Below are 13,827 nucleotides of genomic sequence, written 5' to 3'. Positions count from 1 at the left end.
TGTGATTGAGAGACTGAGTGTATAAGCAAGCGAGTGAGTAAATGAACAGAGGACTGAGTAAATGCAAGCGAGAGATAAGGAGGGATGGTTGGATGGATAGGAGTATGTTTAACAGCTAAACACACCTCACAGTTTGCTTGTTCTGAACATACGGCAGTGAAGCACCTCTTGTAAATTCACACCTCATTCTCCACCTCCCTTGCACACTAAATTAGACACTCACACACTAGTATTCTTGTCTTCCTCATTCTCACCATATCCCTCACATGCTGACCTGTTATGCACCTTCTATCTTTATCAACCATCTTCAACTGTCTAACATTAATTTACCATGTCTCACAGAGTGCAAACAGTCTCCCCAATCCGTTCATGGATTTTTAGGTTGTTTATCAATGGTATAGTCTTCTGTTAAAGCCATCAGTATGTGTTATTTCCACTTAATAAAAAAAAACTGTGTTTAATAGTGGAATTGTGCTGAGTAACTACACTATCCATGATCCTGCAGAGAAAGATCCACTAATCAGAGAATTGCACAAACAAAGCGTGCCAAAAGAGCTCTGCAGCAACCATTACTCCCATGGCCCACTGTGAATAAAGCAATAAAGTTGTTCTCCCTATACTTTCAAACTATTTTTAGATATCAATATTAAGCAATAAACATAAAAAATATATAGTTTCTTGACTTATGATCAACAGCATTAAATCAATACTTTTAATTTTTCACATTGTTTTTGATTACATCATTTGCTATGCCTCATTGAATTGTTGTTCATTCCCCTCTTAAAGACGTTAAGTAAACAGTCTTGTACCTTTTGTCTTTTTGTCCACTTTTTAAATGCTTTTATTGTTTTTTTTGCTTCAAATCAAAGTTTGTAATGCTGTAATTCTTCTTGGATGTGGTCGGTTTGGTTCATGGCTTAGAATTTGTTTCTGAAAGATTTTATGAAATCCCTATAGTAAAAATGAATGAGAAAACAACTCACGGAACCAAGATGGCTGGAAGTGGACAGGCACTAATGCACTCTATTATACAGCTCTCTGGAATACTTGTTTCTGATTGGACAGTTGTGGGATTATGTGGTTAAATATGTTTGCAAAAAGAGAGTTAAAACTGTATAATCGACAATTGTCTCAGTAAAAAATAAAAAAATAAAAATGATTTCCTACATTGGCTTTGTTAATTTCATGTCTCTCGAATCACTTATTCTCTTTTTACATAAAATAATCTAAACTCAGATCAATATTTCATGTCAATCTACACCATTTATTTAATTGACAAGCATATGGGATAGCGTACAGTCAGCGAGTTACTACTGCAACATAAACCCCTTCATAGTAATATAAGACCAGGTTCTGATGACCCTTTCAGGGTTTATTTTGTGATAATAATCAATTTTGAATAATGAATATAATTAGTATTTTGCAATGAAAACCAAAGCAGTATTAACCGACAGACAAAGATACTGAAAGTTGGTATTTCTAATTAATAATCCAGATGACTAACAGTAAGTTATCTTCTTTTCTCTTTTAGCTTTTGCCTGGCTGCCACATCCAGCGATGAGTCGAAGGGAGGCTCTGGTGGGGAACCCTGCGCCCAGCGCGGCGCCTGAGGTACCGAGCAACAACACAGAGGCGGTAGGTCCGGGTCCCCGCGAGACCAAAGATGAGATGTTCTCCAAAGTCAAAGACAAGTTCATGAATGAACTGCACAAAATCCCACGTGAGTGAACTGCATAGAAGATTTTGATTATATTTTACCTGTTTGCATTATTTTTACATTAAAGGGATAGTTACAACAGAAGTCTGAGTAAATTATGACGAAAATGTCATTTTTTGGGTGAACTTTTGGGGATGGCATTGATTGAGCACCAAAATTGGTAGTGAATACCAAACTCTATCAGATCCATTTCTGATTTTTTTGTTTGCATATTTTAACTCCCACTGTCAGTGCTAAATAATAATGAGCTTCAAAAACAGGCAGCAACTGAACATGTTTCTTTTCATTCTAATTGTAAATAAGCAAAGAAACGAGTTTTGTGATTTGCATGCCTTCGTTTGTCCCAATGCCCTCTGCCTCCATTCTCAGTGAATAAATTAAGGCATTGTATCTAACCATCAACCTATTAACTGTACACATATTGTTGTTTTCATGTAAACATGCAAGTTGAAACATCTGTAACTGCTCATATGTACATTTCTGTAGTTCAATAGTGCTCCACTTTTCACCCCAGCACATAGATGATGACTAAACATAACATAAATGTATTGGCTTTTGTGGAAGAGAATCTAGTGACAGGAAGTGGCTGGTATGAAAAGATTGTATCAGATTGCACTTTAGGCCACCCAGTTGATGCATGGTACTTTACCACACTACAGATATAGTGATAGAAGATTTACTTTCCATTCTGTAGGATGAAGAGATGTTTGTTTTAGAATTTTATGCACTAAGAGGTTTTCGCTTGTGAAGGTTATGCTGTATGTTTCAACAATGTACAAGCTCTAAAGCAGTGTTTAGTTACATCTGTTTTACTCAAAAAGTCTGTTCCCAAGCAAAATGAGCTTCCTCACTGTTATTTACTGCCTACATTTACTCCATTATTACTAAAATGAAACCTCGTAAGGCACTGACTTGAAATCCTTTCCATAGGCAGTCATTCAAGAGACATGTACAAGCAAATTTTACACACACAGTTCACTCCAATAGAGTGCAACAGTGCCCCTCCATTTTTTCAGCCGTCTTGGTTCTGAAAGTCTTTTTCCCATTCATTTTTTTTCATAGGGATTTCATAAAGTAATTTATAAAAGAGCTTTAATCCATGAACCAAACCAACCGGCTCCAAAGTGAATCACAACATTATAAACTTTGATGGGAAGGAAAAAAGTATTTGAAAATCGGACAAAAAGACAAAGATATAAGACTGTGTACTTACCGTCTTTCTTGAGGGAAATAACTACAATCCCATGAAGCATTGTGAATGACCTAAACAAATTTAAAATGATGGAAAAATATAACACTATTGTAAAGTTGTTAATTATAAGTGTAGAATCAGTATGTTTAAAGTATTAAGCAAATATATATTATATATATTTGAGATATACAAATATATAAAGTAAGTAGTTTGACTGTGTAGGCAGTGGTTTCGCTCTAATGTGTCTGATGTTAGCATGTTGCTAAGCTAACGTCTTAATACCCTAAAAAGCACAAAAATAGTGAACGAAATAGTCCATTTCTGATTATATTGAACAAAATATATTTATAATCAACATTGTTCTGCCATCTTGAATGAAAATTTCCAAAGAGCTTGTCACAATTCTGGGATTAGAAAGGACACCTGCTTGCAATATTTGGCCAAAAACAAGGTATAATTCAGCATAATTCTGCTGCCTACTGAACAGCTTTGTTTGTTTGGAGTGCACTTATGATACCTAACAATTTTACCTAGGTAGACATCTCACTATGTTTTGAAATTGAACTGAAGTTGAACAAGGCAGAATATTGAATGATTGTCTATTTGGACTGCTGGATTAAACTCTAGCATTCAGAGTTACATAAAGGACACCAAGCCTGACATCACACAATTCCCCAGACCTGAGAAAGATCACAGTTCTATCCTACACCTACTGTACCTTACCATAGGTGTCTGGTCATTTCTGCCAGAATATTTCTCTCTTATTCTCAGTTTCTCACATCAGCCTTATCTCTGTCTCTTTCTCACACTTGCACACACGTAACTCTCGCTTTCTCGCACCCACATGCACACTTCCACCCTTCTTTCACACTCGGAGACACACTCACCACATTAATTATCACTTTGCCTTCCTGCAGACAACTGTAAAATAAAGGGTTGCCGCATTTGACTCAGACAGATATGCCCTCTTCTGAGAGCTAGCCAAAAAAAGACACTCCATTACAGTGGCTTAAATTACTGTTTTAGCCGCCTCCCCCCATCACGCGCACATCTCCGTGCCAACTGGTGCCTGGGCTGATGAATGTCTGGGGTAGAAGGGTGCTATATTGACTCGGGCCAGTGTTATATTTTTCATGTTTTTAAGTTTGAGTATTTTGACGAAAATGTCCTTTTAAATTAGTCGATAAAAATGTACAGTTTCAAACTGTAACAGACCAAACTTTAATCATATATTGAAACATTTAGAAAAATGTTTTACATATTCTTAATTTAAACATGTATCAAACATATAAAAGATAGTTTAAGTTCACCTGTACATTCGCTTTAGTGTCTGTGCAGATGTAAGTTGTAATATTACATACTGTATAGTATGTTGTGGATACAGTGATTAATCTCATGTATAAAAAATATGCGTTTGAGTGAGGTAATTAACCTGTTTTAAAGCGGTTCATTTTGCTGGTGTTCAGCGTGTTCAACTCCAAAAAATAGATGGTCATTTCTAATATCTTCTATAAACAAATGTTTCTCTAGATGTTTCTTTTTCTGTTAATATCTTGCAGTATTATTTATTCTCGTCATATTTTCGTCAACAGTATGTTTTAAGAAAATCGTAAAATTATCGTCATAATGCGTCTTTTTAGTCTGGTATTTGTTATCGTTGATGAAATAAAAAAAATAAAAAAACATTTGTCAACGAATGTTTTCATCAGTGATTTCACTGATGAGATTCTGGATGTCCAGAATTTTTGACAGACCATTAGTGATGAATAGACGAGCTCAGATGCAGAATACTTTAGCTGGTTTGTGCCTATATATTCCAGTGCGTTGAATATATGCAGGTGCTGCCGGTAGAAGTAAGACGCATGGACCTGTCACGATCTGCCATCTAGCATGGCAAAATCAGAGAAGCACAGACAGATGCGGGGTAGTGTTGATAAAGATTTACTGAGCTCCATCCCTTCTGCCTTTCTGTCAATGTGCTATGTAGACAAAACATTAAGATGAATTGGGTATGAGATCTATTTCCATGCCGCTGTCATACATCAAGAATTACTCCCTGGAACTGTAGACTGAGGGTAAATGTACACAAATGGGTAATTTGTTTTTGTAGCAATTTTGCATAAGTGATGGTTTTGAAATGATTTTCAAAGGCAGCAACACTCAGTTTATTCTACTGTAATTGAATCTGACGTTAGCATATTGCTAAGCTAAATTGTCAATACTCTAATTAGCACAATATTAAATTTGTTTTCATAGCAACTTTGCAGAAGTGACAGATTTGATGTGCTTTTCAAAGGCAGCAATTCTCAGTGTATTTCAGTTGATTCTGATGTTAGCATGTTGCTAAGCTAATGTCTCAATACTCTAATAAGCATGATAATAGGCAAATCATACAAATATTATGCTGAAAAGTCAATATTAATTACATTGAAATTTTTTTCACTTCTGAATAGAAAATAGGCTATTTATAATCAGCACTGCACTTTAATCTGTCATGTTGGATAAAAAAAAAGTCACTCAGGGAGGTGGTATATACATTTAGACAGCTATTTTCATGCCACAATCATATGTCAGCAATTACTTCCTTGAACTGTAGACCAAGGGTAAATGTAAATGAACAGCTAATTTGTTTTCGTGACAATTGCACATAAGTGACAGATTTAAAAGTGCACAAGAAACTCGACTTCCTCTAACAGTTTATTCCAACTGATTCTGATGTGAGCATGTTGCTAAGCTCAATAATAAGCTTGATAAATTATAAATGTTTAATTAGATGGATATGTTGGATAAAAAAAAGTCACCCAGGCAGGTCTAATGTATCTTGAGAGAGATATATTCATGCCACAGTCATCCTTCAACAATTACTCCCTGGTACTGTAGACAAGGGTTAATGTAAATGAATGGGCAATTTGTTTTTGTAGCAATTTAGCTCACGCTCACGCTCTCAGATGGTGACACATATTCAGAAGGGCTTTTGCATAACCTGTGATTACCAACATTTCCTCAACCCTCACGGTCACATCGCTTCCACGCCACCCTTCACAAATGGTCCTCCATGCAGAATCACTCTGACAGGTAGCTCACAGTACGCCACACTCATTTTGTCATGGTTCCTCTTTGGAAATGTTTCCCCTCAAGTTTTGAGGCTGGTTGACAAGCCCAGCTGTAGTGTTGTTATCACTAACAGAAACTAAAGGAAACATGTTTTTGCTAACTTAAATCAAAATGAATACTTGCAATACTGGAAAAACTTAGCAATAAATATTCTTTCATGACTCCAAAACTAAATAAAATAAAATAAAATAAAATAAAAAATGACATGATATTTGAATAATTTACAACGCACTTTCATTAAACATGACAAATGCTACCAGATAGCGATAGCTCCAGACAGCCCTGAGAAATTTAATGTCATTAAACATTTAAATGATATGAGTTAATGCATTAACTCTGGTAGCCGTAAATACTAAACTAAAATAAAAACTATACTGAAACTAAACTAAAACTAACAGTCAACTTCAGGGAATATTCTGGGTTCAATGCAAGTTAAGCTTAATCAACAGTATTTGTGGCACAGTGTTGATTATCACAAGAAATCATTTCGACTTGTCTCTCCTTTTCTTTAAAAAAAGCAAAAATGGAGGTTACAGTGAGTCATTTACAGTGGAAGTGAATGGGGACAATTTTTGCAGGGTGTAAAGGCAGAAATGTTAAGCTTATAATTTTATAAAAGCACTTTAATTATTCTGTTAAAACTCATGTATTATTTGAGCTGCAAAGTTGTTTAAATCATAATTTTTACAGTAATTTTAAATAATTACATCATCATGGCAATGAAGTTGTAAAATTGGCTGTAACTTTGAACAGAAGAAGTTATTAAGCAATTTTATCACACTAAAATCATGTCTTGTGGCTATACTTTTGAAACTGTTAGTATTTTAAAGTTTACCGATTGGCCTCATTCACCTCCATTGTAAGTGTCTCACTGTAATCCAGATTTTTGCTTATTTTAAAGAAAAGGAGGGATGAGTCGAATTTTTTTTTTTTTTTTTTTTTTTTTTTTTGTGGTAATCAATATTATACCACAAATGCTGTCAGTTGAGTCTGGAATATTTAACTATAACTCTGCCCAGCTGTTTGAACATGGCCATTTTGGCCTGGAAAGGTCTTTGTACCGCTGTAGTTGCACAGCTCGGTTGACTCTGAGCGACAAATGAAAGCGACTGCAGCGCAACAGCTTTGGTGATTCTCCCAGCGCTCCACTGCTCAAGCTCAAGGCGTCTGTTTTTCATGATAATTAACCTCTCTGCAAGAGAAGGTTTGAGACCTAATTCAGTTCTGCCACAATTAATATGAATAGTAAACACACATCGTCCAGCCTCTTAAAGGCACTCGTGCACACTGTGTATTGTGGTCCCTAAAACAATGCCCCTTGATCTGAGCAAATTTATGAGATGTTCTATCAAACACCAGAATCATTCTAATTTTATAGTTGTTAAAAGGTAAACTTCACTGACAACTTGTGCTGTGCACAGTAACTCCAAATTAATGTAGTTAAATTTATAATTCCCCATTATTCCAAGAAATCTAAATGTACTTGCATTTCAGAATGAATACTTTGATGTTCGCAAGAAATATGTCTGAAAAATGTCTATTTGTATCTGACTTTAGTGTCTGTGAACTTGTTTACATTCAGCTGATTTGGTCGCCACTGAAGTTAGTTGGAGGTATACTGTTTGATATAGATATATACAATACGGGAATACAAATGTCAGACTTTTAACTAAATAAAAAATTCAAAGTGTAGGATTTTTGCATTGTAGGGATGTACTGGCAGATTTCACATATAAAATCGGTGTTTGAATGGCTAAGGTTTACTCACTGGAATGAGAAGATTTTCTATTAATTCTATAGGCACACTGGAATGTATGGGTATAGCTTCAATGTTATGACATCATCAGTAACCCAGTTCTATATTATAGATCAGTGGTTTAACCACGAACAGAGCTCAGCCTAAATGTGAAATCGCTTACTTGTTCACTATTCCATATACAGTCATTGCCACAAAATTCACTAGGGAACAGTGAGCGATTGATCTGTTCAGACTGTGCTTAAGGGAACTGAAAAAATAAAAGCTACATGCCGGCTGATTAAAGTTATCTCTATGAGATGGTCAATGACATGCAGCTGCCACAAAAAGATCAAATATTTTGGTAACACTTTACAATAAGGTTCCATTTGTTGTTTTTGTTTTTTGTTTGTTTTTTAAATTTTATTCCCTTTTTCTCCCAATCTAGAATGCCCAATTCCCACTACTTAGTAAATTCTCGTGGTGGCGCGGCTACTCACCTTAATCCAGGTGACAGAGAACAAGTCTCAGTTGCCTCCAATTCTGAGACAGTCAATCTGCAGATCTTATCACATTGCTCATTGTGCATGACACCGCAGAGACTCCCAGCATGTGGAGGCTCATGCTACTCTCTGCAAACCACGCACAACTTACCACGTGCCCCACTGAGAGTGAGAACCCCTAATCACAACCACGAGGAGGTTACCCCATGTGACTCTACCCTCCCTAGCAACCGGGCCAATTTGGTTGCTTAGTAGACCTGGCTGGCGTCACTCTGCATGCCCTGGATTTGAATATCACGACTCCAGGGGTGGTAGTCAGCATCAATACTCGAGGTTTCATTTGTTAACATTAGTTAACAGTAACTATGTAACAATACTTATTAACCATTTAGTAATCTTAGTTAATGTTAAGTTCAACTTATAGTAATACATTTTTAAAATCCAAAGTTGTATTTGTTAACATTAGTTAATGCACTATTAACAAACATTAACTAACAATGAACAATTCTATTTTATTAACTGTTATTTAAAATTAACAAAGATTAATAAATGATGTAAAAAATGTATTGTTAATTATTTATTTATGATACCTGATGCATTAACTAATGTTAACAAATGGAACCTTATTGTAAAGTGTTACCAATATTTTTATCTTGTGCAGTGTGTGGCATAAGTAGTCATGCTAGAAAAAGCAGCTGAACGAGCTTGAAAAAAAGCCACGTTCATCCGTTTAGGCAGCCACCTTTCTCCGATTGAAAATACAGAAACTGCGGCTACCGAGGAACCATGTGAAACCGCCTTTCGTTAATTTATAATGACTGGAATGGCAAGGATTCACACTGAAAGAAGACAATAAGCCACTGCTTTCTTTAAACATGAAGAAAAGAGAGTGTACATACTCCGCTAAACCTGTCACATGCATTGGAGCACCAAAGGAAATGAACAGCCTGGTTTCATTACATGACTGTGGCAACATTTTTGCAAAATGAAATTATGTGCTTCATTACACATTTAGCTGCCGTTTCCGAGTGAAATGTCCAGCAGGGGGCACCAAAAGTGAATTAAATGGTGTCATAATCAGACAAGGTGAATAATAGTCAGGTTTTAACAAGTAAAACTTACCTCCCTAACCTAAAACTTTAACTTAAACCTAACCGATAGTGTTGTAAAATGAAAGATGACTTGAAAAGAAATTATTTTGAAGCAACCACGTCATCTCGTGTCGCTTCTATGACACTTTCGTCTCATGTGTCAGTTTGCGTGCTTGACTGGTCTTGAACTGTGGTCTTCCGAGTCCAAAGTCCAACACTCTATCAGAGTGAGCTACCGTGGAAGATAATCACATAAGTGTGTAAATGTAGGTGGTTTTGTATTACAAGCATTAAAATGTATCGGTTTTCAAATGATGCGTTATAGTAAAGGTCTTTTGATGTCATAACATAGCAGTGTGTGAGTAATAGAGCAAAAAATACATGTTTATAAAGTCATAATCAGTCGTTGTAGTCATGATTTGTGTAAAAGTGAATAAAATGCACAGATGTTGTAGCGCCTCTAGTGTTAATGTCACGGTCCTGTCACTCTGTCAGTTTGGGTTTTTGTCTGACAGCACCATGGCATCATCGTCCCATGTTCTGTCTTGTGTTTCATTGTCTGTCTTTGTATGAGCACACAGTTTCGGTTGAATTCCCTGCTGTGCCCTCTTCGGTCTGTCTTGTTTCATGTCCAGAGCATGGTGTCTGGATCCTGACTTCCTGTCTAGTTCGGTTTCGGTCTGTGTCAGGATCCGGACACTCATGCCCCATGTTCTGTCTGATATTAACGTGGGTGCATCACGCTTATGTCTTCTTGGCGGCATGCACTCACATCAAAAGTTTATGTCTGTCTCTCGCGAACACGGGAGCGCCTCGCGTTGCATGCTTGCGGTCACGAGCTGTCTTGTGTTTCATGTCCGGAGCATGGTGTCTGGATCCTTATTTCCCTGTCTGATTTCATTTCGTTCTGTGTCGGGATACGGACACTCATGCTCCATGTTCTGTGTCTGTCTCTCATGACCGCGGACACACGTTGTGCTTTCCCGAGTCACAAGCTATCTTCACGTTGTGCTGAGGTTCTGTCACTTCAGTCTGAGGTTTCGGTTTTGTGTGTGGCCGAAGTCTCGCACAGGTGTCCTGTCTTGTTTTTGTCACCTGTTATGTGCATCGCATGGCGTTTGCCTCGCAATGTATGCTCAGGTTTTGTTTAGTGTGAGAATTCGTGGTGTCACTTTGTTTGGGGTTGCTACGCATCCTCTCATCTTGTTTGTCGGTTGGCATGAGCGTATATTGCCTTATTGTCTTGGAGATGTGCGCTCATGCCATTCGGGTGTTTTGTTGTCTTGTGAGAGCACGTGTCTTTGTTTCTGCATTGCCACATGTCTCTCTGTCTTACGCCATACCCCACCTCCTTGTTTGCTTATTATTAGTTCATTTGCCTCACCTGTCCCCTGTTAACCCATTTGATTTATCTCCCTATTTTAGCCTCCTCGTGTGTGCTGTCCAGTGCCAGTTTGTCTTGTTTTCCAGTCGGTCCTGTGTGTTTGTTTATTCCAGTCAGTCTGTCGGTCAGTCGGTCTAGTTTCCTGTCCTGTTTATCCCTGCCCGGTCGGTCCTGTTCCCCGCTGCCTTCTGCCCCAGCCCTGGATTACCTTTTTCCCCTACGGGGTAGTTTATGTTTGATTTTCCCCCTTGTGGGAGTTTTGGTTCATTTTTGCCCTTTTTGTGTTATTAATAAATCCTTTGTTTTTTAAACTCTGCACTTGGGTCCTGAGCCTCATTCTCTGATCCTGACAGTTCATTTCATCTGAAAACTGCAGCGAAACATAGAATTAGGCACGTATTGACTGTTCTACAGAGATCAAATATAGTTGGTAAACGTTAACTGCACTGTAGTTGATGCAATCAATTCGTTTTTATTACCATAACACCACAATTTCCCCTTGTGCTCAACCTTTCCCGTGAGCGCAATCTCCGAGGCAGCCACGGGACACCACCTATAGCGGAACATGTGACTCGATTGTACTGACAAAATTTAGACAGGTGAATAAAAATTCCTACCACAGACATTCCTTTTTACATGCAGTAATCATTTAATTTAATTATTGAAGGTAAAAATACGTTTTTGAAATTTCAGATAATCTATTCAAAATTCTCTTGACTCAAAAATCTAAGGGTGCATGTGCCCCCTCAGTCTGAATGGGCATGATGCCTCTGTTTATCAGTATGTGTGGTCCCTGGGAACCCACAACCTTGATGTTGTGTGCTCTAGTAGTTAAGCTACAAAAACACCAAGACAAGACAAGTTGCTGGGTCTCCATGCATGTTTGTGAAGTATGGTGTGTGTCAGAGTTGTTCACTGGGTTTGTGTTGTTTGCCAATGTGTACAAAGTCTCAGTTGTGGTCTGTAACAGGAGGCAAACTGGAGAAGGTTGCCAACCACAACCACAGCCAACAGTCTGACAGATGGAGCAGCTAGCCCTCCCATTCTGCTGACCTTTGACCTGATCCCATCTCCCTCACTTCCCCTCTCCCTTCTGCCCCAAAAACCATCCCGGAGGAGATCTGAAGGTTACCAGGCCTGTCAACTCAGCTCCTTTGAAATTCAATTATGTACACAAACAAAAATAAAATCCCAGCCCTCTCCTTCTGCCTACTTCCCATTATAAAGACTTCTAGCTCCAGCGTTGGAAGAGAAATAATCTATTTTAAAACAGGTTAAAACTGCATTACAGTAGTAAACAAACATTATGAGAAAAGATGAAAAAAGGCAAATTTCTCTCACTAAACCCATTATCCTGACAAATGGGATAACCAACATCCAATTAGCAGTCAGCAGATGGGAAAGAAGGACAAATGGGACTGAAAATAAGGGTGTGGGTTTGTTGTGTTGTTCCTCAAAGCTGTCTTCTTTGATATTTTGAGCCCCATTATCATTATTATCTGCCTTTTGTCAAAGTCTCATCAGTGGTGTCACTCACCATCTGAATGCTTCGTACATCACAGACCGAACAGCGTCACCGGCTGTAATAACAAAAGATATGATCTGATCTGAATGCTGCTGAGGATATGAGATGGTGGATATTAATCTGCTTGCAATATCACTCAAACTGTTATCACAGTCTGCTTTCTTTTTCAATCCAAATATCAGTTTGTTGATTTGTTTGGGAGAGACATCCAGTTTCGAAACTAACTAATAGGATCGAGATGCTACTAACTTGACAAAATGTTTAAGTTGTGTGACAGTAGTTCAGCTGTTTTCAAAATAGTGTAGCGGAAACACTTTATTTTAAGTGTCCACAATAATGCACAAACCTTGAATATGTAAAATTTTCACTTTAGAACAGGGTATCAAGTTGTCTTTAATCAAAGATTTGAGTAATTTATTAGTAATAGGGATGTGCACAATTAATTGATTAATCGAGTACTCGTTCAGCTTTAAATATTTGACTAGTAAAACACTACTCGAATATTGCAATTTGATTTTCCTTTGTGCCTTTGCCTGACATGGGCAACAATGAAACTGCTTCTCTCACCTAAAATTTGCCATTAGTTCTCCAAAAAGACAATTCATGCCATTATTTAAAGTGATTGTATCACTTCAGAAGACTTAAAAAGTATGTTTCTATGTGTGAATACAAATGATTTTTTGTTTGTTTTTTGAATCCAGAATCTAGTTGTTTTTGCTTAGTGTTAATTTTTTCATAAGAAAAACAGGTTCAAAGTTGAAGGTTAACTTAAATTCTAGATTTCAAGCAATCGATTACTCGTTTTTTTATTAGTTGCAGTACTCGACTACCACATTATTTGAAATGCCCATCCCTAATTAGAAGAGCAGTTCAAATTAACACGTTAACGCATGTAATTAATTAAAAAAGTTCAAAAGGTATTTCTTAATCGTGATTAACACGTTTACCGTTAATAAAGCATAAACCAGCATAAACACTGGTTAGAAGGGCGGAACCTTTTCGATGTTTCTGCCCAGAGTCATTACACTGAAGGACACACCACAAGCATACAACAGCGATGGGAAGAGACCTCTTAACGCTATGTGTATGTACAAAATAAGCCCAGATGGGACTTGTGACAGAGAGCAAGTACTTTGCAGCCTCTGTAAGGCGGAATTGAATTACCACAGATGCACGTCAAATCTTATCTATCACGAAAACATAGAATGAGACGTTGTCAGCAGCCCTTTTCATGTGGAGAGCCGCGGTTGACGCTGACATTGACTCCGTGCCGGGTGATTAATATTGTGGAGGATGACAGTTTAAGAGATGTAGTGCCCATTGTAGTGAATATGCAGCCTATGGGGGACTAGTTATTTCAATTAGTCAACCTCCCACTTAGACTTTGTGAAATGTTTAATGTTACTTGCATTGGTGCTATTTTAGTGCATTTCTATCTTTATACTGTAGAAGACTTTGTTTGGAAAATGTCAATTAAACATTATATTGTTGCATATTGTTTTGCTTTTTTACCTAAAAAAGAAATAAATGCATTTTACTGTATATAGAGTCAAATTTCAGAACTTT

At 37.4% G+C, this 13,827-nt stretch overlaps 1 protein-coding gene across 5 annotated transcripts in view; it reads left to right on the top strand.

The window, feature by feature from the left end:
* The window catches only part of LOC127435417 (synaptotagmin-1-like), a 309,874-nt gene that overhangs the window by 246,503 nt on the left and 49,544 nt on the right, over nucleotides 1-13,827 (top strand). For all 5 annotated transcript variants that reach the window (XM_051688901.1, XM_051688900.1, XM_051688902.1 and 2 more), the window contains one exon: nucleotides 1,532-1,720. In XM_051688901.1, coding sequence (XP_051544861.1) covers nucleotides 1,558-1,720 — 163 coding nt within the window. In that variant the 5' untranslated portion in view covers nucleotides 1,532-1,557. The remainder of the gene's footprint in view (nucleotides 1-1,531; nucleotides 1,721-13,827) is intronic.

The sequence above is a fragment of the Myxocyprinus asiaticus genome, chromosome 45, assembly GCF_019703515.2.
Source record: "Myxocyprinus asiaticus isolate MX2 ecotype Aquarium Trade chromosome 45, UBuf_Myxa_2, whole genome shotgun sequence".
NCBI classification, from domain to species: Eukaryota; Metazoa; Chordata; class Actinopteri; order Cypriniformes; family Catostomidae; genus Myxocyprinus; species Myxocyprinus asiaticus.
The sequence above is the reverse complement of the archived record's forward strand: the minus strand, read 5'-3'. Positions and strand labels throughout refer to the sequence as shown.